The sequence below is a fragment of the Bombus vancouverensis genome, chromosome 12, assembly GCF_051014615.1.
Source record: "Bombus vancouverensis nearcticus chromosome 12, iyBomVanc1_principal, whole genome shotgun sequence".
NCBI lineage: Eukaryota > Metazoa > Arthropoda > Insecta > Hymenoptera > Apidae > Bombus > Bombus vancouverensis.
Window position 1 is genome coordinate 12403410 of NC_134922.1, and position 26068 is coordinate 12429477.

At 43.0% G+C, this 26068-nt stretch overlaps 3 protein-coding genes across 14 annotated transcripts in view; 1 reads left to right on the forward strand and 2 right to left on the reverse strand.

Moving 5' to 3' along the window:
* Positions 1-1103: 1103 nt before the first annotated feature.
* Zip48C (Zinc/iron regulated transporter-related protein 48C) lies at positions 1104-17534 on the reverse strand. Of its 3 annotated transcripts, none has more exons than XM_033331210.2 (6): positions 17020-17527; positions 15136-15517; positions 14145-14296; positions 13956-14041; positions 4719-4976; positions 1104-2964 (listed from the first exon to the last, which is right to left on the reverse strand). In XM_033331210.2, the coding sequence occupies exons 1-6, from the start codon at positions 17125-17127 to the stop codon at positions 2886-2888; spliced, it is 1065 nt and encodes a 354-aa protein (XP_033187101.1). In that variant the 5' UTR covers positions 17128-17527; the 3' UTR covers positions 1104-2885. The 3 variants fall into 3 exon arrangements, with proteins under 3 accessions (XP_033187101.1, XP_033187102.1, XP_076479547.1); XM_033331211.2 differs by having other exon boundaries at positions 15268-15517; positions 17020-17526; XM_076623432.1 differs by lacking the exons at positions 1104-2964; positions 4719-4976 and adding an exon at positions 12032-12595 and having other exon boundaries at positions 17020-17534.
* Positions 17535-17778: 244 nt separating this feature from the next.
* On the forward strand, positions 17779-19497 carry LOC117155335 (putative Golgi apparatus membrane protein-like protein CG5021). Of its 3 annotated transcripts, none has more exons than XM_033331213.2 (5): positions 17779-17873; positions 18267-18343; positions 18422-18656; positions 18957-19211; positions 19288-19497. In XM_033331213.2, exons 1-5 carry the CDS (start codon positions 17859-17861, stop codon positions 19351-19353), a joined length of 648 nt encoding a protein of 215 aa, XP_033187104.1. In that variant the 5' UTR covers positions 17779-17858; the 3' UTR covers positions 19354-19497. The 3 variants fall into 3 exon arrangements, with proteins under 3 accessions (XP_033187104.1, XP_033187105.1, XP_033187106.1); XM_033331214.2 differs by having other exon boundaries at positions 17780-17873; positions 18969-19211; XM_033331215.2 differs by lacking the exon at positions 17779-17873 and adding an exon at positions 17880-18065.
* A 62-nt stretch (positions 19498-19559) lies between these two features.
* Lar (tyrosine-protein phosphatase Lar) overlaps positions 19560-26068 on the reverse strand; it is a 208231-nt gene continuing 201722 nt past the window's right edge. For all 8 annotated transcript variants that reach the window (XM_076623429.1, XM_076623428.1, XM_033331200.2 and 5 more), the window contains 2 exons: positions 24198-26004; positions 19560-23961 (listed from right to left, as the gene is read on the reverse strand). In XM_076623429.1, the coding sequence (XP_076479544.1) occupies positions 23893-23961; positions 24198-26004 (1876 nt within the window). In that variant the 3' untranslated portion in view covers positions 19560-23892. The remainder of the gene's footprint in view (positions 23962-24197; positions 26005-26068) is intronic.

Below are 26068 nucleotides of genomic sequence, written 5' to 3' on the forward strand. Positions count from 1 at the left end.
GCATCTACCGCTACGCATCTCTCTGTATTTCTCTCTCTTTCTCTCTCTCTCTCTTTCCCTCTCTTCCTTAACTTACCCCTTCCCAGCTCTTTGACCTTCCAACGATTTTTCCTCTCTCATTCTTCCTTACCGCAGGAATACGTCTATATTTTTCTCTAACAGCATCCTCCCTTTGTCCCGACGCGTCTCGTCCTTGTTTCATGCGCACGCTGGATGCGAGTCGCGTTCATCTTCGTCGGACGTCGAGGAAGTAAACTCTCGCGCGTCTCTGTTACGCGGGGAAACGCTCGCGAGCCAGGCTGCTTTCTCGTGTCTTCTTCGTCGCTCTTGGCGCGGATCGCCTGTCGGGCTTTGTCTTCCTCGTAGGCAGAATTCTGTCGAGCACTGCGTCATTTCTGTACGCCGTATGATTCGTTCTCTCGCTCCGATTCGCTCTTTTCCGTCGTGCTCTTTCTTGAATACCGATGCGTCCCTCTCGGCTGGCATCCCCACCAGCCACGGGTCGACTCGTTGCACCGGGCAACCGAGTGGTGCAGCCGTCCTCGTCGCTCGGCTCCATTCATGCCTCGACTCTCTTTGGGTTATGCAACTCTTCGGTGAGACGGGAGACGCGAGACGAGGATTGCGTCGACTGCGCCGATACTGTACGCTCGTTTCACCGAATCTTACCTCACGAACAGCTTGGCTAACTCGCCGGACTAACCTTCCGTCGATGCACGGCTCCGTGCACGTCACGCAGCTCTTCCTCCGCCGCGAACGCGCCGGCTACAACTGCGCAACGATCCAATTTCGTTTCCCTTTCTGACGATTAACCCTTTCGAGGCTAATGGGACACGTCTGTCCCATCTGTCAGAGACACTGCAACGTCGTTAGAATCGTTTCAATCTCGCTGATTGCGAGATCTATCGGGATACACGACTCCGTGTGAAACGAGATCGCGTCAGCCGATACCGTAGTAAGAAAATTTCGCCTGTAAAGGGTCAACGCGTTAAGGATCGAACGGTGAAACAACAGGATATGTTAAACGAGCAGCGAAATGCCGGGCACACTTTGCGCCATTACGTTGCGGACCAGGACGAGGAACAGTAAAAATATCCTGCCGATATTCCGTCTAACGGCCGTAATTCGTACTCTGTTTTATTGCTCTTGATACAAACAATTTACTCGTACCAGTATAGAGAAAGATTCCAGTCGCACATTTTTATTTTACGATCGAACGACGCTTCTGTCCCGAAAGCCTTCCCACTGGATACAAAACCTAGGATACTTAATACCGATATAGCTACTTTGTCGGTTTATAATTTGCAGAAAGTTTCCAAAGCACCACTTTCGTCGTAAAGACGACTGACATCGCACTTTACATGCACTGGTTCGATACAAAGCATGCGACGATCGATTTCTTTCCTCTCTCTTTCTCGCGCTCCGTTTCTGTCTCTTACGAACAACGTTTGGCTCGAGATCGTCGACGAAACTGCAACTACGAGGATCGTACGCGGACGTAGGAACCTGAGAAACCGCACTACCACGATATACACGTGAAAAGTATCGATTCGTCCAGTGTGCATGACGATTCGATCGATCACACGTGCCTCGAGCTTCTCCGTGTACAAGTAACGCGCGAATTTCTTACGTCTATGTATCGATCTGTCATATACGAAAAAATAGTATTTTTGTCTTATAAGTAGTGATCCAGCGCCGAGCGTGAAACGAAACGGGCGTTCCGTTAACGGTAGGTACTATACATTATTATTATTATTATTATTATTATTATAGTGAATGGATAAAATTACATACGTACTGTTCGAAGCATCGTAAAATTCATTACGATAAATATCGGTATGCTTGGGATGGGAAATAGAAAATATTTTACAATGGCAAGATGGCAGTTGTAAACTTACTTATCTAAAAAACAAGATACTGCAGCACGTGCGAGTTTATCGCACGTTTAACCGTTTAAGTTTTCGGATCGATCGCGAACGACGAACCGATTGGACAAGATACGTCCTGGATACAGCGTAATAAATGTGCGTGCATTTATCTAGCGTGCAGCGAACGATTGCGTACGTGTCGTGCGAAAGACACTTTGAAATTGCCACATTCGTATTATTCGTGAGAGAATTCATTTGAAAGAAAGCTACGTAAAATGTTGCGTAAGAAAGCAAGGGGAGTCGCACCGATTCTTTGCGACTATATTTCTAAACGAAATTGGCTATCACAAGATTTTTCTTATCTTTCGATCGGTCATTGCAGTATCTTCGCAATACTGAATCGAAATTTCCCATTAACCGAGACGATAAATAATATATAGATTAAGGATAAGAGAATAAGAGGGTGAGAAGTAGACAGAGCCGGTTTTTAAATCGCGAACAAGGGCAAACGATCTTCTACTCGTTTCCTTTGGTCGCAACGAACACGGCGTAGAATGTTGTAAAGCGTAACCGGAGGTCGTCGCCTGATTGATCTAATTGACTTCTATATCGGATCAACAAAGACTAGATTCATGGAAGACACACTCGGATAATTTTGAGGCGGTATACGATCGAACTTGGCATCTCGTTCAACGAGAAGAAAGCCCGATCGAATTGTCGGAACTTCGAGATCGTTAGCGGTTAACGCGCCGCGTTAACTCCGCTTCGATCTCCACACTCGACCGTGAAATTCGACCGTGAAATTCGACCGTGAAATTCGACGGAATGCCGCGAGACAGAAATTATTAGGAATTTCTCGCGTTTGATATCGAGTTGCTCGGAAAGTTCGTTGCGATTTTTAGAGAAAATTGGCTTTAAAGATCGAAACGAGCTTCCCAAAGGAACAACGACTCTATCGAACGTATCTATAAACCTAGACGCGCATCGATTTCTGCAAATGTCTTTTATCGCACGATCCTAGCCTAATCCAACGTCCAGAGACATCATTACCAAAAAGCCAACGATCGCGGCCCAGCTGGCGAGTTTACCGTTTCCACTGTAATCAGAAAGCAAGAAATACGTTTTCTTCTTAAAGATGCAAACTGATTAAGACACACCAATACGCTCTTTCTCTCTCTCTCTCTCTCTCTCTTTCATATCCAAGGATGGATGCAGAGGAACGTGAACGTAAAACTGGATATGTGAACGAACGAGGATCGATGGAAAGGAACTGGAGGAGGACTTGGATGCTCGGACAATCTGTTCGACGCTGATGACGAAAAATGGCGGTAGAAAGAGGAGAGTGGTACGAAAAATAGGAATCCGAGTGAACGTTCGAAGACGATCGAGGTGCGGAGATGGAAACGAAGAACGGGAAGAAAAAATAGCAGGATAGCGAGAAATAAAAGGGTTTTCGCGATATAAGTAGGGATTAAGTACACACAAAACACACACGCTCGTAGCCGGTATTGCACGTCACGGCTTGTTGATTTCGTAAATTATACACGGCCATCAATTTTAACGGCCGGTGAAATGTGCCGTTGTGTTTCGGTGGGCGTTCTACCATATCAATCATATCCGCGCGGTAAATACCTCCTTTCGGTGTGCCTCAGAAATTTGTATTTTTATTAGCCATTACGGTTCGCGGTCGGTGGACAAACGACGCGATTCGACGCGATTCGACGCGATTCGACGCGATTCGACGCGACAAATATCGATCGAGATCTCTCCGCCAAGTATCATCGACAGCATGGCGCGTATCTTTCGAACCACAGGCTGCTTTCAAAAAAAGTAGACGATTGCCGTTAGCTGCGAGGCTACGGGCCCGAAACGAGGCATTCCTTTTCACCGAACAGACAATCATGCAAACGATCACCGAGGACCGACCGTTCCAAGAATCCGGCTAGCTCCGTATCAGTTGAGAAACCCGTGAGTCGAAGAAAAATTAATTCCCGAGATACGTGACAAGTCCGAATTCTTTCGATAGCTTCTACATAGCAGAGCCGTGTTTCTTGTCTTTCGTTTTTAGAGCTGGTTCTTGCGCACGCGTGTGCGTCGCTACGAAAACTAATCGATTCTCGGATCTCGCAAACTTTCTCCTCGTCCTTATTCTTTCGCGCTTCTTTTTTCGATATCGTTCGATCTTACAGGGAGCGCGTTTACCTTTCGCGAGAAACTCTGCTGTCCTGCTAAACCAGAAAGCAAAGCGAGCATTGTAATCTCTCTCTCTCTCTCTCTCTCTCTCTCTCTCTCTGTTTCCCCTCTTTCACTTCCTTCGGCCTTTTGGAAATGATCACACGCGGTGCAACGCGTACGAGAAACGAGCTTCTCGCCTGTCGGAGGTCAAACAACGGTTTACAGAGGGGTTTGTCACTTTTGTGTTTGTCGGAGCCTGGAGGGTTCCCGAGGGAGCGAACTTGGCTCCACTATCTCAGGAGGAAAGCGCGTCCGTACGGTACCGTCTCGTCGGCCAGAGCGGTTAGATCGCACGCGAAATACAAAAGGAGCCAATTATAATGACAATGCGTCTTCAGCTAGGCAGTCGAGCCTGGGAAAGAAATTCGCCACGTCCGTTTTGCCGACGCTGCGCTAACTACGCTACTGCCGTCACGCGCCATTGTACCGTAATCGTTCTCGAACATGCGCCGTACATGCGCCTCTATCTTTCTAGACCTGTACGACCGTATCCTCTTTACTTTTTCTTCGTACAACGACCACCGCGACAACAATAGCAGTTTCAGAAGAGAGAAAGAGAGATTTCTACGCTCTTATTCCCAATTTCTATGCAAATGTAATAAAAATTGTACCAACCTCTGATGCGCTTCCGGAACGATATCGTCGATCACGACATAGATCATTGCACCGGCTGCGAAGGCAAGCGCATAAGGTAGCGCGGGTTCAGCGAACGTCACTCCGGCTGCGCCAAGGACGCCGGCCAGAGGTTCTACCATCCCTGAGAGTTGTCCGTACCAGAAACTCTTCAACGTACTAATTCCAGCCGCTTGAAGGGGCAGAGCCACCGCCAGTCCCTCGGGAAAATTCTGGATACCGATTCCGATTGCAAGGTTTCTGTAATAAAAACGTACAACGCGATCGAGTGGTAGTAGGTTGAACGCGTTCTCCTAAGCAACGCCGATGTGACAGGAAAAATAAGCGTGTCTGGTTTAGCGAGAAGCGCGTATCGCGATCGAACGATAAGGATAAAGGTGAGGAGACAAGGTGACTTTGTCGCGAGTCAACTTGCACCGTCTCATCCGATCCCGGTGAGTTCTTGAAACTGGTCGACGACTTCGACATTCTCTAGATTTTTCCATTTGCTCGGTTCGAGTGATGCGAGCTGCTTCTACGACGAACCTTCCACTCTCTTGTCCTATGCGTGGCAAACTGATCGTTCACTCTCGAATCTCCACATGGACGTTACGTAGATAGGACACGTTACGTGTCCGCCTTTTCCTTCTTGTAAATTTGTAGATCGCTGTTACATTACGAGTAGATCCTGAAGCGTGCCGAAGGGCGAGAATAGAAGAACAAAAGTAAGAGAACGAGTTACGCGCTGAGTGTACGAGCCAATTACGATCGCCTACTGTTTGGAAATTTCCAAGTCGATCGATCTCGGCGGTCGCACGTACCACGGCAATTCGATGGAACGACAAGCAAGGGAGAGAGAACGGCACGAAGAAATCGCCGGATATTAGCCAGAATATTCGAATACGAAAGCACAGTTCACGAAACAAGTTGAGTAAAACAAAAAATCGAAAAGACGAATAGACGACAGAAAGCCAAAGTGATTATCGCGTTGGTAAGAAGAAATCAATGACGATGGAAAAACTTTGCAATGTTCGGTCCTTGACCGGTCGAGGAGACTATGGACGGGCGGATGAATTGCCGATAGGTCGACGATTAGAATTTTCAAGCGACAATAGACAAGCGGTCGATCGATAGAGAATAGCAGAGATGGTCGAGCAGGTGAATGAATGACGCGAACCAAGCTCCTCCTTCCGATGCATGATCACCGTGCTCTCTCGTACATGCCGAGCACATGGTATGGTATGTCATGCCGCGGCGTGTAGCACGTTATTTCATAGGACGGCATCGCCGTCGCGTTCCTACAGCATCGACGTACATAAGTGGTTGTACAGTTAACCCGTCGGGTCCGGCTGTTCGCCAGTTGCATCAGGGGAGGTCACCCGAGTTCCAAGAATGATCGTCCCCTACCACACCACTCTTGGCTTCACCTTCTTACGTTTCTCTCTTTCTCTCGTTCTTCCACTCTGTCCCTCTCTCCATCGTTCCTGTGCTCCTTCGCCTCTTTTCTCTCGCTCCTTCGAACCGCGCCCTCCTACAGCCAGGTTTCTTTTCCTTCCTGACTTCTTCTTTCTGATTTCCACGGTCAGCGCCGTGATTTCCCGATTCGTCTACCCTATCACCAGACAGCTAGACCCCGGCCAGCGTCGTTCTAGCGCTTCTCGCTGCCCAATCCAGCGGAGTTCGGATTCTTCCGTTTTTCAAATTCATCTTGTCCCCGTTGTCCTATTTTGTTACGATACGAGAAGGTCGCCTCACCCTACGCGATAATCAAATTTACTTAAGAAACAACGTCCGAGTGTCTTCATCATCCTTTACGAGTGGATGAAGTAACTCTTCTCCCTTGTTCCCAACTGTCGCTACTTTCTAAATCGGAAAGTGTCCATCGCGTTGGTATCCAACTAGTCGTCCGCTTTTGCGCGATTCGTGAAATAGACGTAAAGGGAGAGAGGAGAGAGAGAGAGAGAGACAGAGAGAGGAGAGAGAGAGAGAGAGACAGGCTCATTCATAAATTTGTCCGCGTTGTCGCGCGCTAGAGAGATCACGCGGCTAAGGTTCGCCTTTCAAATTAGAAACGGAGGTATTCCATCGCCCGGGGAATTACGCGCGAGGGCGTCGCGCTGTCTCGAGCCGCGAATCGGAGATTTCTCCGAGCAGAAACGGTATAGATCTCGCCAAACTGGTATCTATTAAAAGGCGAAAAAAGGTAGCACACCGGTGTTTTGATTGTCATGGTCAAACTCGTAGCGGAGTTACCGTTAGACGTGCGTATTCGATCGAGCGCCGGTTCTACGGGCGGCAGCCATAAAAATTAGCTTCGAGGCGATGGAAAATAAATACGTTGAACCGGTGACGTCGTAGATATCGAAGAACTTAACGGATCATCGAGGCGGTGTAGCTTCGTCAATGTGTACCAAAATGGCGACCGGAGTAGTTTCGTTGGACGCATCGCCGGTCGCCATTTTGCATTCCATAAGCAACCGTGACTGTCTTTAGGCGGCAACGCTCGTCCTCGGTTTAAACGACCGAAACACTGGCAAATTGTTCTCTCGTCTGACTTTCTTTCTCATCGCGAAACGAGAAATCAGAGCTAAAGAGCGCTACGATCGAACAGCGTGCTCGTGCCTCGTAAACAACGATCGGGTTGCGTTTTATCGATCTCACGGTGGAAAGTAGCGTCGCTGGCAGCGAAATTTCGTCGTCGCCGCGATACGATAACGAGGCGTTTTTCGCCGGCCGAGGCTGCACTTCCAAAAAGGAAGCGTGGAACGAACGAGCGACCGGCAGAAGGAGGAAATCGAAGGAGAAGGAACGATCCCGAAGGAATCACGAGGAATCTCCGTTGGAGGGATTGACCGCGCGATTGGCGAGCCTACAAGATGTGAATAGAGATAGAAGGAGCATAGGACTAGAGACCCGGAGAGGGTCTTGAAACATCGTAAGATAGGAAAAGGGGGAGAAGCCGGTGTTACGTGTTATGCGCGAGTCCTTAGGTGTGCGCTTATGTTCATACACCGTACGACGCGCGTTAAGAAGAGAGACGAGGGGAGAGGAGCAACGCGAGGGACGAGCGTAGACGTATAAACGCGCTTGTATGAGAAAACTAAGGAGCGAGCAAGACAAAAAGGGGCGAGAGAGGAGGAGCAGGGGTAAGGGAAGAGAAAGAAAGAGAAGCAGAGACGAAGGAGGAACGAGAGAGGGAGTAAGGAATGCATGGGAACGAGGCGCAAGCGGGCCGACCGCGATTTGCCCGTCCCGCATTCCACCAACGCCAAGGCGAGTTCTCCGGCTCTTCTCGGCTGCGAGTCCCGAGGCCACCGGCCACGGCTTAACACCATAAAATCATAAGACCAAGATCAACCCCGCTCTTCTCTGCTACCTCCGGCATCGTTGCGCGCCTCTTAATGTCAAACAGAAACGCGTTTGCCGATTCTCGCGAACCTGTTCCTCCGTTTCCTTCTCTTTTTCTCCCATTCTCAACCCTCGTCACCCTTCCTTGCGACACAGCCTTTTCTAGCCGAAACGGTAACCGGTCGTAGTTACCCGCGCGTTAAGACGATACGAGGGAAGGAAGCTCTTTCTTACGACTACGACCACGTCGTAAAAGTTTAGAACGAATTCGCCGTGAAATAATTGGCGCGCATTCCAAGGGGTAAGGTGGCTTTTGCCGAATTGGGAACGGTCGCTGGATCGCGAGATTCCGACGGCAGATGTTCCTTGCGAGCCACGCAGCGCACAAGGAAGAAATAGCCTCCATTGCGTGTACAGTTGATCGTGGACGCAACAGCGAGTAGCCGTCTCGATGGCGGTCGTTCGATCGGCAAGAAGACGCTAGTTCGTCGAATAGTCCGGACAGACGATCGTCCCGAGGTCGTCGTCGAGGGACATAACGGATCCGGCTGTTCGTCTGTTCCGAGTAAGGTACGCGGTGCGCATGCGTAATGCCGCTGCATTCCAAGCATTGCAAAGTCGCTGCACCGTGCGCGCCGGTGCATCGCCCGATGCCAGAGAAAGAGAAACGAATTAACCGAGACACCGAGCAGAAGCGAGAGATAGACGTGTCCGCCGAAAGAAGAAAGAGCAGGAGGAAGTCGCGATGACAAATGCGCTTTCCGATAGCTTGTTTGATCGCCCCTTTTCTTCCACTGTCTCTTTCTTTCTTTCTTTCTCTTTTCTTCTTTTCTTCTCATTTTTGATAATATCTTCCGATATCGAAAGCTTCTATTTCTCCGATACCTCCCGTCGTATCAAGACCTTTCGAGCTAGATAATAAGAAAAAGAAAGGAGAAAAGTATCGGCGTGTCCGCTAACTTACGGAGTGTGTCTCGCGAGTCGAATTCTCAGAAGGTTTTGGCCGTGAACGGCTGCACTCGAGGCATCTCGCGCGTAGAAAATGTAGGCGACGAACAGACAAAAAGGAGAAACGGTGTCCGGCAGTCTAACGACGGGATGGAAATCAATGCGAAGGAATGCTCGTCTTCCGTTGATAACGGAAGGCGGTTCTCGTCGCGAAGAAGGTTCCGAGATACGGTTGGCGTGTCTATCGCTGCGCACGTGCATTCGTAATACTATGCACCATCCACCGAAGCTAAACGGGAAGTACTATATCGTAACCGACTTCCTTTGATTTTAGCACACGTCAGAACGAGTTTTCCGCGTGTGATAAGCACCGTGTGCAAAGTACAACGATCGAAGAAAATTGTCGAGGCTGTGTCGTGTTGCTAAATCTAATAATCGCATCTTTAGAAAATATCGAGTAAGAAATTGAGAAAACGTCGTTAAGTCGGACGTTATTCGTTCACCAACTTGGCCTCTATTACTCTCTTCGTGGACGATCGACATTCCTCGTTTTTTTTTTTTTTTTTTCTAACAGAAAATACAGTTTCAGCAATGACGAAACGAGTTACGGACTATCGCGTTTATAGTTATGGTATACGATACTACAACTTGGAGATGAAGGACGAGAAAAGAAGAAGGCGTAGATAGCCAGAGAGGATGTTCGAGCCGAAAGAGGACAGCAAAGCTAGAGCCACGGAGAGAAAGGGTAAAATGGTAGAGAGAAGAGAGCGGGCAAGTAAAAAGAGAAAAGTAGAGACACGAGGACAGAGAGGGGCCGCGGTGCGGTGAGCACTGGTCGGTCGGTCGGTCGGTCGGTCGGTATATAATAAGACAGACAGGAGGATAGCACTGAAATGAGGTGGTTTCGTCGGCAGCTTTGTCTGGCGCCGTGTTTAACATAGCAACACCTCATCTACGTACCATGCCAACCCGCCACTCCGTAGTTCCTTCGTTTTTATGCGCGCTATTTCTCTCTTTTTCGCTCGTCCATTCCATTTCCTTCTTTCCCGTTTTCTTCTACGATCTACGAAGGTAAACGGAAACAGAGAAGATATATCGAACGAGATACGCGATCACGTGACCAAATCTTCCGCAGAGAATGGCGAGAACGTCGATTTAGCCTCTCCGATCTGAAACAGCGTTCTTCTCGATCGAAAACGAGACGAAGCCGAACGAGAACGCGAGCGCCTTTTTCGCGAATCAGAAGATGTTCGATGGTCGTCTATTTCTAGATATTTTTATGGCACGCAACGGGGCAGATCGCGTCACGAAGGAACGAGTCACGAGAATAGACGCTAACGACGATTCAGTGACGAATTTCAATGGCGAAACGAGATAAGGACAAGCGAGATTCCGCGAAAAATTCGCATACCGCGAAGGTATCTCGGTACAGAAGGTGACTCAGTACCGGATCTCCTTGAGCGTTTTACGAGTGCAAATATCGTCGCTCCTATCGACTGCCCGCTCTTCCAGCATCCTTTTCTCTTTTTCTCGCTCTATTTGTCCTGTCCGCTTGCTCTTCACTCTTCACTATTCCAACGCACTGCGGATACCGACGTGAACGGCCACGCGCTACCAATCAACCACCGCCGAACCTTTCATTCATGATTCTTTCGCCGCCTCGAACGCAACTCTCGACCAACGTTTTGCCTCGGTCTCGCGAATGAATTACCTTTCCTTGGGAAGGACATGTCGCGACCGATCGATCGATAACGTAAACGGATCTGTTGCGTAAAGCCTCGTTTCTATCGCGGCTTACGGACGACGATGTTTTCCTTGACCGGGACACGATCTGCCAACGATCTCTTGCCTCGACAATTTTTTCCCCATGTCGCTTACTCGAACGCTTAGCGGTGCAACTTCTCTATGTACCGAATATGAGACATTTGTACCGATTAACCTCTCGAAAATAAAGCTCGACACCAGTAGCCTGCAGGTTCGCGATCGTCGTGAGAATGGAATGTTGCTCGTAACCGACGAGTTCGGCTACAAAAGGGCATGCTGGCTCGATAACCGCTCAAGGCTGAGCGATTTTCCCAACGCGCGACGATCCTTGCTCGTTCCTCGTCGTTCCCTTCTTTACCCCGATTCCATCGACGTGTGTATCTATTTTTAATGGAAAAATATTTTTCCCGGTGAACATTGCCTGAAAGAAGATAGTCGTCGGACGGCGAAGACCCGCGGTACCGATAAGAATATACGCACGGCACGAACCAGTACGTGGCGATACGCACGACGCCGATATATCGGCCGGGGTCATCTTTCGAACCGAGACGACGATTCATTCATAACCGGGAAACTAGCGCGATACCGCGTTTATGTCGCACCGCTTATCGTGCGCCCTCGCTCGTTCGCTTACCTTCTTATTTCTCTCCGTCTCTCTCTTACCGGCTTCGTTACAAGATGAAAAAAAAAGAAGCTTCGGCGGTAATATTTTCCAGTAAGCATTGAAATTCAAAGTCTCCTCGGAAATTTGTTGGCGAGAGTCGCCATTCCGCTAGCCTTTCTTCGGTAAAGCGTTCACGCTGTATCAGAAAGGAAAAAAGAGAACTGTCTCTCTGTATTTCTCAATTATCGCGCGACAGAGAGGAAAACATCGATCCGGTCCATTCATTCTACGGATGCTTAATGACCTACGGACGCTCGTAATCTCCGCTCAGATATCCAATAGCGTTCGAACGCAGCGTGATTCGGCTATGACGCGATTTCGAGTTTGGTAGTACCGTAATGAAATTCTCTTAACATCTTAAATACGTTCGAACACTTACGTTGACAGCTATTTTTCTTTATCAACCTTTTATGCTTTTCGCACATCGCGCAACTACTCTAAACGCCCATTATCCTTACACGTTGTTGCATCGATTTACATTTTCACAACAAAATTGTGCGAAGAACATATCTTCGAATCTTAAATTATAGCCTTTGATCAGAGTACGCTTAAATAATAAAAGGATACCGGTATAAGAAGCACAATAGCTGGATCCCTCGTGAAAACGTTTATGTATTAACTAAATTACGTAATAACTACGTATCCGGAGAACAAGTTTCGCCATTGTAATTGTATCTGCGAAAAGTTGCCTTCAAAGAGGAGCACGTACAAACGTACTTATCTTTTTAGTTACAGAAACAAAAAATTGAAAGTTTCGTCAAGCTGCGGAAACAAAGCTGTCTATCTATATTTAGCGTACGGAAAGAACACGCTCGGGTTGTCCAGGTGCTCTGGCTAATAAGCGTGAAAATTTTGGTTGCCAATACGAAGGTGAAACGTTTTCCATCCATTTCCAGGCTGACTACGTTGCAGAAAAGCTGCAAGCTCGCGACTGAAAATAGGCGGACGATCGTCGAGCGCTGGATCCTTGGGCAGCGGAATCGGAAGTAGTCATTTGCGTGCACGTGTCGATTCACGTGCACGTTCTTACAGTGACAATGATAAACGTTGCTTTTCCCCTATTGATCCTCGTATTTGATTACAAAGTTCGTTACTGCGAATTGCCTTAAAGCTCGTCGAGCGGATTCGAGATTGGAAAGAATTGGAAAGAACGAATCTGTAACAAGATGTTGGGCGAATTAACGGGCTATCTTTGGAAAAGGAGGACGAAAGAAATAAGAGAAAAGAAAGAAGAGAATAAGAGGAAGGTCGACGATATGGGAGCATGCGATATCGTTAACATTTTCTATAAATAAAGTTTACGTTGCCCGGGCGGCTTTTGTAGAAATGAAATCAACGTCATACCGGTCGATGTAGTTGTACACGTCATCGCAGTAGGCTGAGTTGTTTCCAAAGTCAAAGGCGTAAGGCGTAAGGCGGTAAGGAGAGCGAGTTCGGGGCAAGTCGTGGTAGAGGGACGAGGAAGCGGGGAACGGGGTATGGAATGGAATGCGCGGCGCCTAGGGCTCGTTGAATTCCAGGGCCACACGTGCCCTTCCCCCGCGCAACAGGCACCCACTGCTGCCAATAAACTTTGCCTGCGGCTGGCACTCGCGACCGACCACCATAGAACTCATTCATGGGGACCTCCTAGCACGCGCTCGTAACTTCCATCCGCTCGACTTCAATGGTGTTACCATCTATCGACGAATTCCTCAACTTCCTTCTCAATCGCAGCCATCTAGAATCGACCGAGTCGTTTCGACTTGAGCTATGATATTTCTACAGTAGCGACACTTGCTCGAATTACACGAGTATTCGTGCTTTCCGCCTTTATCGATGCATCAAACGAACGAGATTACTTGTAAACGCGCGAACAGAAAAGGAGAATATCGTTCGATAAAGTTTTCCTCTTTTACCGTACGAACGTTGAATTAGATCTATTCAGACAACTATGGTAGATTTTCAAATAAACGTAGATACTGATTTTTAACGTAATCGAAGACTTCTCCCCTCTGAACAATTCTCTTAACTACTTAACGATGATGATCCGTAATGAATCTGATAGGCGCGATTGGTTTAAGTGAACTTTACTTTAGACGCATTAGAATCTATTTGAAATATCGCTCTACATACAATGGCGAATCTCTAAGAATAATAATCGTTCGGTCCTATTGTGAGAAACTTGTTAGTTATATGATTAACGCGAGTTAAATTATTTAGGCCAGAATATCAGATAAAGATATTAAAATAGATATTGCCGATTAAATCTTAAATCTTGGAAAAGAAGGTTAAAAAACGTACTTATTTCCTTTTACATATCCCCTCTTCTTCGAGACAGGCTTCTGGACTACACGGCCACTGTCTACATAGTTTACGCTAGATTAGATTCCGAGAATCTATCGCTGCCTATGAAAATAGTTTTCCATAGCGCTTCGTGATGTTCGGAATTTTGAAGCGTCGTGCATATTGTTAGAAGACTGTTAGACTCCCATATTGGTAGTCCTTACATACAGAGATGCAGAAATGTCGCTTACCTTGCATTTTCAAAAGTTGCTGATGCACTATTACCAACTGCAGCGAATCCAACTCCAACTGCAAGACCTTCTGGAATATTGTGCACCTAATACATTGCAAAAATTAATCTCGAGCATAAGTTCGTCACATTTTATTTGTAATTTTACGTCATGGGTGCATTTAAAGAAAATCTCGACGACTTTGCGTACCGTAATGGCAACGACCAGCAGCAAAACTCTTCTCCATTGATTGTTTTTACACTCGTTGTTAGGATCCTCGTAAATTGTGCCTGTTTCTTCTTGTTCTGCCGGTCTATTTACATTTGCAATTTGTCGTCTTCGGGTATTTTGCTCGTAGAAACCTGGAAAATGCGACAATCGATGATATACTATAACATTCGTTGGAAGTGATTTAAATTGTTTATATATGTGTATATGAGCCCCTGTGTAAACATAATCTTTCTTCTTCTTTTCTCGTTTTTTTTTCGAATTAAAGCACAGTAAAGCTTATCATTAACACCCGGTATTTTCTATTCCATATTTTTTGCACCTCTTGTGTATTATAGTTTAGATCCGCAGGCAGGATTAATAAGATCAGTTTTACAAGTAGCGGAACTTTCTTCAACACGAACGACAAAAATTGATGCATATTTTGCTATTTTTACCTTTCTAGCAAAAGTACTTTGTACTTTCAAAGCGTGGATAATATGTCAGAGTAATTCACATTTCAATAACCAGACGTTCTATTCATATTTTATCGGTCGCGTTTTTGCAAGTTCCACTTGTTGCATTGAAAATGCTTTCATGCAAACGTTACTTTGCACATCTTGTTTAAATGCAAAAAGCATTAACACTGACGAACATTCTAACTAACGACTAACTACGCAATACAAGATATTACGTACGATAGGTACAACAAAAAATTATGCACTGTTCAGAAAGAAACAGCGGTACATTAATTAAACGAAAGACAAGTAAGTAACGTCGTAAGCTTTTTCTCACAGAATTGATATATTTGAAAATTTGTTTGTTTCTGAACGAGTTAATCGCTTATTGTACGAGGAAGCAAAGAGGGGCGAGTGAACATTTACATTTCGACACACAGACATAATAATAATATACAGAGTGTAGAGTGAACTGATCCCATTTTCCAAGCCTACAGAAAGAATTGGATACATATTACAGGAAAAAAATGTGATACCATCGATGGTGGTTGACTCAATTTGAGTATACATTTTTCCACCAAATATCTGTACGTCGTTATACGGATCATAATCGTCTAAATCCTCGTCACTCTTTAGTTTTTCAAGGATCTTGCGTCTTTGTTTCGTACCGACTGACTGCATAGCTAAAAGCACATTGGGGGACTGAATGCCAAGGGAAGATATCAACGCGTCCGTCCCATAAACGAAAGCCGCGCCTATGAGAAATCCAACTCCTATTGGTACGAACGCGAATTCGCCTTCCGCTCCGTACAATTTGCTCTTTGTCGCCATTTCAATAGCAGGTGCCAGTAGCGACCAGTAACTTGCCGCTATCATCACGCCGCCTGCGAATCCCAGGCTGATGTCCAATAATTTACGCTGTAATTAAACGCGTTCCATCATTTAGTATCGTTCTGCTCTCTTATCTCTTAATTTACGTGTATGTAGAATTTCAAATAGGCGTCGACAATCAAACATATTGTGATACTGTTAAAATAATTATACGGTAATAAACTTATTATCGTAAAATGTTACTTGTTTATCACGCTTCTAAAATATCGTTCGATATTTCTTTATGTTGTAGAACCAAGCGATACCTTCTCTTTCGTAAATAGAAATTTTGTTCATACGTTGTTCAGTTTGTATACATCTAATCTTATCAGATAAAGTTTTAAATTAGTAGCAATTTCTTAAAAAGAAATGAAAAAAGATGCAAACGTTAACTAGATAACGTTGAAATTTTATATTGCGTAGTATATTTTCTTCGCTTTTCTTTGCTTTTCTTTGACTAGTTCGTAAACGAAATTAGCCGATCTTACGTCATTTCCATATAAAAAATTTACTTCACAAATTTTCTAATTAGAGGGGGCTGATATAGCTAATATAGTAACCGCTAAGAATCAGACTAAACTTCGTTCTTGATCTAAATTTTTGGTTTATTTCCGTGTCCTTCGATAATATTTGACTGGTAAGGTCCAAGAACGCCAGTTCTAAATTTAGGGAATCATGAGATTAAAAGTTATGCGTCTGCGAACATGCACCAACATTTCACAGCTTATTTCAACGCCATATTAGCTTTATTCATAGACTATCCGTTTCAGTTTAACGAGTCAAATCACTATCTGTAAATAGATGCACATGATGGCCAAATTTCAGGTTCGGCAATTCATATCGATATTGGGTTGGATCAGATAAATCCAGGCGGAAAGCGGTCGGTAACACTGCTATCTACCAGGTTCGCGCGAATTTGTTGAACATCTGTAACGAAACAAGCTATAAAACACGTACTTTTACAGATCTATAACTTTCGATTCTATGATTTCCTAAACTTAAAACTGACATTTTTTGGATTCTACTAGTCAAATATCATTGAAAGACACAGAAATAGATAAGAGATTTAGGATGCCCTAAAACAAAGTTTAACTGAGGAGAAAAATTAAAAAAACGTTAACTGATAATAACATCGAAATTAATTGCACCTTTTACGTAGTACATTTTTTCCCTGACTGGTTCGCAAAAGAAGCTAATCGATTTTACGTTAACCATTTCCGATAACGAAATTTATTTTATTCCGCTAATGTATTGCACTAAATTATAATAAGAAATTTGTAAGATGATAACAAAGCTTGGAGTATCGTAAATATCATGTTTCTTTAAACTAGGATGTGAAACATTTTCAAGGTGGTAAGTGTAATTCTAACGTTTTCAAAACGGAAAAATTCCCGCGAAGAGTGTACGATAAAGGTTAGTTTATACTTTGCAAATTAGGTTAGAGTCGAACGTATATAATATTTTGATTAATGCAGTAATAAATACTTGACGAAACGTAGGTAAATTCAAAAATATTCGATTGGAGAAGAAAAGAAAGGAATAAAGCTTACTTGTTTTCCTCTAATTACGATAACAAGTGCGGCACCCGCTGCGGTGAGAGCCCACGTAAATAACGTTCCTAGGAGCGCCTGTACGATTGGCGAATATTCCTTTAACATTGTACCAATCGTCTAATCCTCGACACCTTAGATCGCACAGCACATCCTCTGCAATGTGAACCACGAGAAACTGTTTCGTGGGACACAAATTCCGTTGATATGCATTCAGTCCCCCGCACTTATCTCAGCCACCACCATCGCCACTAACACTATCACAGTGGCTGCCACTGATACTTCATTACAGTTACTATCACTGCTGAATATCGGCGCTGCTATTGCTAGTCCACTACTACCAACGCGTATTCGCGTCTACTTGCTGTACGACGAGTTCGTTCCTGTACTTATCAATTATGATTTCCGAGTAGGGTACACAGAACACATTGATACGAAACCGGACGAACATATGTAACCACTGTATGGCGAACACGCTTTTGTCATTATTCGCCCTTACGTACAAATGGGGTTGCTTGTATATACATGTGACGCTAAACACTATCTCAATTGACCAATAGAATTCGCCAATTCCAATGCACCAATCCGATAACGATCTACAGCGACGTGCACGATATTCAAACTGCATTAAACCTGTATCTGAATTCTATGACTTTTGACAGGCACTTATCTCATTCACCGAGACATGTTCAAGAATTTGAATCATCTGTCATTAATCAAAGACATATTTGAATTCTTTTCTAGGATTTTATTTCAATACGCTTCTACGTATGTTTCGCGCTTTTCTCATGTTAATAAGGCGTTAGTATCGCTGGAAGCTTTTGGTAAAACATGCTAACATGGCGTCTGCGTCGGTAAGTGTACGGGAACATTTTAACCCATTCGATTTTCGTATATCGACGCTAAGTATTTTTTTTTTACCTCCACCTTTAAACTGCCAGGTTGCTTAAAACTATAACAGAAGAATCATTTTCATCGCGAAAACATCATCACCGTTTTGTTGTCGTGTCGGAAGAATTGCTATTGACATTTATTCGTGAATATCCGTACGTATAATAGTTAAAACAGGTGTAAATCGATATGTTTTGAAGTGTGCGAGGTGTTGCTGTATCATTTTTATGTGTTAACCTCCTTCTAGGGAGGGAAGGAGAATTTTCATTTTTCATTTTCATTAACGTTGTAATCACGGTTTGACGTGTAACGTTGTTGCTTGTCAATAGTTGAAATTTTATTATGTGATCTCTTAGGTGCCTTTGCTAATGGATGATGATACAATTGCTTTTGGCGAAGAGGATGAAACGGGTCAAAGCAGCAATAAACTTAAGTATATAACTGTTACAATTATATAAACATTTAATAAAAGTAATTAAGGTTTGAGATTGACAACATTGTATCTTTATAGACATCCATATGTTACCATGTTTCATTTAGCCTTCAGAATAGCAGCGATAGTAGCCTATATGTTATGTGGATGGTTTTCAAATAGTTTCATAACTAGTTTTGTAGTCGTTGTATTGCTCTTGTCAATGGACTTTTGGACTGTTAAAAATATCACAGGAAGGCTAATGGTTGGTCTTAGATGGTGGAATTACGTGGATGACAATGGAAAAAGTCACTGGGTATTTGAATCCAAAAAGGTTTGTTAATTAAAAGTCTATGTTTTATAGGCATTGCGTACATCCTTTCGATTTTGTACATTTTAGTAGACATTGTATCTACCTGAATGAATAAATAGTTCAAGGTTTACCAGTTTTCACATTTTATGCCCTTGACACATTGTGGTAAAAAAGAAAAGATAAAAAGAGAAAGGCTTATAATTATGCAGGCATTTAATGTTTCACTGTTCTTGGTAAACAACATTGAAAAAAGAGTAGCAGAAAGGATTATAATTGTTTACTATAAAATACAAGGTCTACTATGTATACCCTGTGTTTCAGGGTGTCCAACAGAACCGCATTAATACTACAGAAGCGCGTATCTTTTGGTTAGCCTTAATTCTCTGTCCACTTTTGTGGTCGATGTTTTTTGTGGCAGCCTTGTTTAGTTTGAAATTTAAGTGGCTGTTGCTCGTTTGCATCGCAATCGTTTTGAATAGTGCAAATTTATATGGATACGTAAAATGCAAAATGGGAAATGATAAAAATATTTCGACTGCCACCAGTGACTTTCTAAGAAAACAAGTCATACAAAATGTTAGTAAATGAATGTTCTTTATAGTTTGAAGGATACGTAAGCCAGAAGTACATAGATCTATTGTTATTCTCACAGGTTGCGTCCATGATGACCAGGAGTCCACCCGCAGGTAATCCAGGTGCACCAACTAATGTGATATAAGATTAGAAATTTTCAGTCATGATATTATTTAAGGAAAAACATTGCCGTAATAAGTATCATCGTGAAAACTGTCGACTTGTATATAATGATGCGAATAATTGTATATCTTAATGAAATAATATAAAATAAAATTGCTATTGAAAATATCGTCGTTCGTTTATTTCCTGGTGTTTTCACGTTTCGAAAAAAAAAAAAAAATGCGGATGTTACGTTAATTATTAGTTTATTGATGCCACAGGGCAATACATAATGTACACCTTATTTCTCCTTGTCAACAGACTTTCTATTACACAATATTTAATTTGTATAGGTGTTAATTAGTAACATTGCATTTATTATATTCATTTCAGCCTGTTGTATTCTTTCTGGCAAGAAAGTATCACAAAATAATTTCCCATTCTTTCAACGATATTTAATATTTGACTTATTCTTTGTTTCTTTAATTCACATTTTCCACGGAATTAATGACTGCAGTCGTATGACTACAATCTTATCCAAATGGATGAACTCGAGATGATCTCACACACAGTGTAACAAACTCGTCGTGGTATTGCACGGAGCGATAATATGGCCGATTGTATTTTGTTGTATTAGGAAAGATTGCTCCGAAAACGCGAGTCGTATGCTTTTTAAGAAGAAGAATACAACAAACCACATATTGCTATACACTCTGGGATATAAAAAAATTATAAACACTAACAATAGACACGCAGCTAACGTACAACATACACAAAACTTTTGGAATGATACAAAAGAACGTAATAACATTACGGTTCGGTATCTTATAAATATATGAATATCGTGGACTTTTTTGAATTGGTAAATTCATCGGATACAATTTAATGCTACTAACTTATAACTAGTAATATGTTTATACAATCATTTAACTTTTCGTTTTCCGTAACATATTGTATTTTTAGTCTGGAACTTTGAACGCGAAGTTGTCGACCGTCTTGGCGAAGCTGCACTTTGTGCAGGATTATATTCCTTCTCTCTTTTGTTAAATCTTTTAATATATCTATATAATACGTGTGTATGTAGTTAAAAAGTTGAATCGAAGGATAACAACGACATCCTTAAAATCATCGTACCAAAGACTTTAAAGTTTAGTTCGCTTCTTCCACGAATATGATTATAGATGTTACGAAGAGATTCTTTAAATTCAAATCGTTTTGTTACCATGTTATCATCGTTTGTCCATGGGAATGTATTTCTTTGTTTTCTATGTACGTTGGTTTTTCAGCCTTTTTTTTTTTTTTTAGTGTGATGCATTTGTATAACAAGTCGATTTTTTTTAATAAGTTTTTACACCAATTGTAGTTCTTAACAATGGCACATTTTTATCGAAGAGAGAAGTTGTTTCAAGGATTACTTAATCACTGCTGATTTGATTTACTGAAAAACAGTCGTATCGTCGTGTCTCTTCATTGCCAGTAACAACGAATTTATATTCCGAGGCAGAAGCACGATATCGCTAGTTATACACGAATAAAAGGTAAACAATAATGAGATTGAAGAAAGTAAATGTACATTAATGTGATAAATCAAGTTAACAGTATAAAAAAGAATAATTATAAAAATAGAATTACTTTAAGACTAACGTTCGTGCTCGTACCAAAGGCCAGTATACAACGATGATCAAGAAACGAATGTTGACAACGTATCTGCAAGCGGAAAAACTCAGTCCCAAATAAGTCATAGTGGATGGATTAGGAAGAGATTATGTACAGAAGAATCGAACACATCGGAAAATCTCGGAATTTGAACGGACAATGAGAGAGATACAAAGATTAAGTATAGTATAATCTTTTATAAGGACGACCGAGGCGGTTTAAGTACTTTTCAGAAGTACCGAAAATATACGTACACGATAATACATTAGACACGCAATGGCCTTCAGTCTTACAACATCAAATAAAATGATATGAGATGCGAATAAATGCACGCTCGGAAATAATACAGTAGGTCATTAGTCTTCAATGTAAATCTCGTGTAAAAAAATAGGTACGCAAGTAAAGTTGCATGAAAACGAACTTATGTTAAAAAACAGTATCAAAAGGTGCGTTGAAAACCGAAAAGCGACAAAACGGATGGAAAAAATAAAAGAAACGTGCTTATATTGACAGTCTAGAAAATATCCACAGCTTTTTTTTTTTTTTAAATGCGTACTCTCTTCAATTATGATATTTATAATATATATGTATATATATATATATATACATACATACATACATACATATATATATATTATTTATCATTTTACTTATGTATATTTATATTTATATCCATATTTATAGTTATATTTATATTTATATAATGTTGTTAATGACAAACGGTGCATTTATGTACACTTAGTCACAATTCCTGACCCTCGAACCACTTTTAACTGAAAATATGTATATACGTTAGATGCTTGATCGAACATCGTTAAATTTAAAAGTTGAATCTAAGAATGTAACATCGATTCCTCTCCTTTCGTACGTTTCTCTTCTGCATTTCTTGCTTAGGTTACTGCACGAACCCCTCGCAATCAAAAGAATGCCAAAAACTGAAAGAGATCTTCTGACTCGCTCGGCTGATTATATTCGTTAACCGTACCATCCACGCACTGCATATTTTTTATAGCTAGAATTTTTTGCTTTACCATTATCGTCGAACAGCGATAAAACGATTCTATACCGAACGATACGGTGAAAATTTCGAAATATAGAAGGTATATAAACGAGCACAAGCTTATTGTCCTCATAGACTACTTAGAATTTCTGTAAGTGTTTAAATCGCGAGTAGTATACACCTCTACCGTTGTTGCAATGTATACGCAGGACAGGACGACGCATAATCACGAAACTGATTGTTTTTGGCATTGATCTGACGCGATATCCGCGACAAGGACGATGAATTACAAAGTTTCGTTGACTCTTCCCTTAGCGTTTCATGAGCTACGTTTTTCGATGAATTGTACTAGAAACGAGCGAATCTCCAGAGCGGAACTGGTGTACTGCGTTTGATAGCCTTGCAACTGGGGAAAACTGTAAAAGTAGTCGAGGTAGAAGCCTACAATGGTACTCTGTACACAAGGGCATCGAGGGCTCGGTGGAATAGTACGCAAATCCGACATACAGTGCTTCTAGTTAGTTAAATTAGTTCGCGTAGAAACCTGCACAACACTTTGTGCATTTTAATTAATTGAATATAGGCACCGTTTCCTTTCATACTTCCTTCACTCGACACAGTCGCATTATTTTCTTTTTTTTTTTTTCTTCTTCTTCTAATGGCATCGCTTACAGACTAATCTTAGAATAATCGCCTTACGATCTACTTAAAATTACAGTAGGTAATGAGAAGATCCCTATCGTGCGTAATGGGTTCAGCATGAATAATTGTCGATTTGGCAGTATGGTAATTTTCTCTTCGCTGAGCGGAAATTTATGTCTCTCTGTGATTTCTCCTCCTTTTATGATCGAGATACTTGCAGTTTCACCCTCTCCCTCTCTCTCTCTCCCTCTCTCTCTTTCTGATTTCTCGATATCTTCCGTGTCGCATCGATAAGTACTTTACGAAACGCGCGCTTTCTTCGTAGCTTTTCTTTTTTTCTTCTGACGCGGCATGTTTCGCACTTGTAGTAGCTCGCCTCGGAGGTTTCATTACGTTCCCCACTAATATGGAAGCACTGTTCTTCTCCAACGAATAGGAAAGTTTCAGCATAGAACGAAATATCATGTACGCTGACGTTTGGATCGCGAGTTACATGATCGTAAAATAATAAATCTCGTCAGTTTCTTCGTTATTCTTACATTATGTAAAGCAGCCGTCATTTTCGAGCGATTCGGGAGACGTGTAATCGGAACGTGTCTCACAAATTCTCCTCGAGTTGGATATGTTTCAGTGATCGTTTCAATTGTCGACTACGATTTCCTCGTACTACTTCCTCTCGCTTGTCAATCGCTTCCCGCTTGATTTCTTCGATTTCTAGCTCGAAAACGTCCAAGTTTTCTCGTTTCTCGCGTATTCTTGTTCGTCTGCATGTCATCCTGTGTATTTGTGTGTGTGTCCTCTTTTTTTCGAATTATAAAAGGAAATTTTGATATGATGGTAAAGAATATTTCTACAGATATGATTGTTTTACAGCGAGCTTTTAAGCCGTACATTCTAAACGGCAGTATTGTCCCGTTTTTGTCGTCGGGGAATTTGAAAATTGTTTCAGCACATACGGTGCCCATAAAAAGTGGAACTTTTCCGCTTATCTTGAGACTGTTGCGACACCATTGACTGTAAGATACTTGGTTACTACCGTAGTTAGTTGATCGAGAGGTTAATAATTTATCGCCTTTCTACTGTATTTGTCATTGGAAGGTACAAGTATGGTACGCTTTGCCCGGGAACATGATACAGGCTACATACTTACAAACTTACACATTTTTCGTCTATTTCATCGTACTAGACGCGTCGCACTTTTGCTCGTTCACCGACCTCTCTTTCGTTTCTTTGTCGATCTCTTCTTTCTCTCGTCGATTCTCTTTCCTCGCGAGTGTCGGCTTGTCAGTTGGCGTAATGATCGAAAGAACCCAAATATTCCAAACTGGCGCGATAGCAAAACTGGTATTGGTCCTGCATAAGCAACATATATTACATTTTATCTACGTGTTACATGTTACAACAGCTATAAAAATATATGAGAAGCAAATCTCAGATAGAAAATAAAATTCCGTATGTTCGCGCGTTATGTGAGAAATTTAAGGCTGCAAAAATATATATATAGAGAAGTGTATATCAACTTGAAATATCCGAGAAGAAATATCTACCATATTAAGATTAAAATATTTCATTGAAAAACGTCTACAAACCTCGGTTTGAACCATAGCAGGTCGTTGCGTGCGCAATATTCTGACCGTTTGGAAGATGTCAACGACTCCCTCATACTGCATACGTTCCAATACAATGCTCAGGGTGATGAAAACGCCTGTTCTCCCAACTCCGGCGCTACAATGTACAGTTATCGGTCCATCTTGGCCAAACTGTTCTTTCGTTTTGTGCACCTGTCCAATAAAGTCGATGAACCCGTCGCCGGACTTTGGAACACCCTGTTCAGGCCAATCGATGAACTGGAACTGTCTGACTGTACGACTCGCTCCGTCTCTCGCATCCGTCACTTTGAATTCTCGCAAAATGTACTGAGGCATGTTGTACTCCGCGATGGGATCAACCACAAAGCATTGATAACGAATTGACCTATCGGACGGCCAGTACTGATGGCATTTCTCTCTACCCATCTCTTTTAATTTCGTTAACATGACCACGATTGTAGAATTATGCTCCCACAGCATACGCCAGAAATCATCTGTGGTGTCGCAGAGGGGTCCTTGAGTGGCGATATAAGCACCACGGTATCGATATCCATCGATGAGACTGGCGTTAATATAATCCGATCCTTCGATGTTGCGTTGTGGCTGCAGGCATACTCTGGTACACTCGTAGGGCAATATGTGCACCAAGCGATTTTTATGCTTGTTGCAGGGAAGGTTCGCTGAGATGAATCGCGACGAATCCACTTTGATGTTGGACAGTTTCTTGAATTCCAGTTCCATACCAGTGATATTGTCGATCTCTGGCTGCATCAGCTTCTGGATGTGGGAATGTAAGTTTCTGGCAGGCACCTCTGTGTTGCCACAGATCACCGCCTCGTAAAGCGCGTCGTGGATGAAAATGTATTGATCCTCGGTTTGGACCATGTAGTTTCTTTGAGCTCGTAGACAAGTCACGTGGCCATAGATGTCGATCATCTTTTCGTGTTTGATCCTTTCGAGCATCGAATCGATAACGATGAAGCAACCCGTTCTTCCAACACCGGCGCTACAATGGACGATCAGCGGTCCGCTTTCTGGTGGATTCAGGGATCTGACCCTACGCAAGAACTGCAAGAACGGTGCAGGATGCTCTGGTACACCGTGATCAGGCCAGGCCGTAAATTGCAATTGCTTTATTTCACGTCTCTCGGAATAACCCGCTCTGGATATTTGGAATGTTCGAATGCAGTAGGTAGCCAGCTCTTGAACGTCGGTGATGGTCACAGTCATCAAACCGTAAGTTTCAGAACCTCTACCAGGCCAATACTGATCGCACTTAATCCTCGTTCGTTCCTCCAGCTTTGTCATCATCACGATCGTGCTCGATCTCAATTCCCAACACATTCGCCAGAAATCTCCAAATGTCTCTTGTAGAGGCCCTTGCGTAGCCACGTACGCATTTTGTTTTCTGTATCCATCGCAGTAATTGGCATTTATGTAATCTGTACCCGACATGCCATCTATAGTTTGCAGAATCACCCTCGAATGATCGTAGGCGATCACGTTCGCGTAACGATTCTTCGAAGCGTTTATTTCCATGTTGGAGTGGTCCCAAGTGAATTGCTGTCCAGGCTCGATCGACTCGTACTCCTGACTGAACTTTAGATTGTCGTTTGCTTTTAGGCGCTCGATGTGGTTTCCTAGTTCGCTGATCGGAATCGGAGGATGAGAGGCCATGCCAGGCGTTTGGAAATTTAAACGGCGCATTTCGACTGGATCGGATGGAGCGTGATTCGAACTGATGTCAGCGGCCATTAATGGTCGGGTGACTGCTGCTTGATCGGGTGCTTTGCAGGGTTGTCTTCGTCTAAGGTGATAAATGAAAATATCGTGAAATAGGTTTTCGCCTCTAGGAAAACGTATATCAAACT

Coding starts and splice junctions, on each gene's coding strand:
- Zip48C (XM_033331210.2), bottom strand. CDS start 17,127: ATGTTAAAGGAATATTCGCCAATCGTACAGGCGCTCCTAGGAACGTTA. Junction 15,518..17,019: donor TCGTAATTAGAGGAAAACAA/GTAAGCTTTATT, acceptor GTTTAATTACAG/CGTAAATTATTGGACATCAG. Junction 4,977..13,955: donor GCAACTTTTGAAAATGCAAG/GTAAGCGACATT, acceptor TTTTTATTACAG/AAACCTTGCAATCGGAATCG.
- LOC117155335 (XM_033331213.2), top strand. Junction 18,657..18,956: donor GGGTATTTGAATCCAAAAAG/GTTTGTTAATTA, acceptor CCTGTGTTTCAG/GGTGTCCAACAGAACCGCAT. Junction 19,212..19,287: donor GAAAACAAGTCATACAAAAT/GTTAGTAAATGA, acceptor TTATTCTCACAG/GTTGCGTCCATGATGACCAG.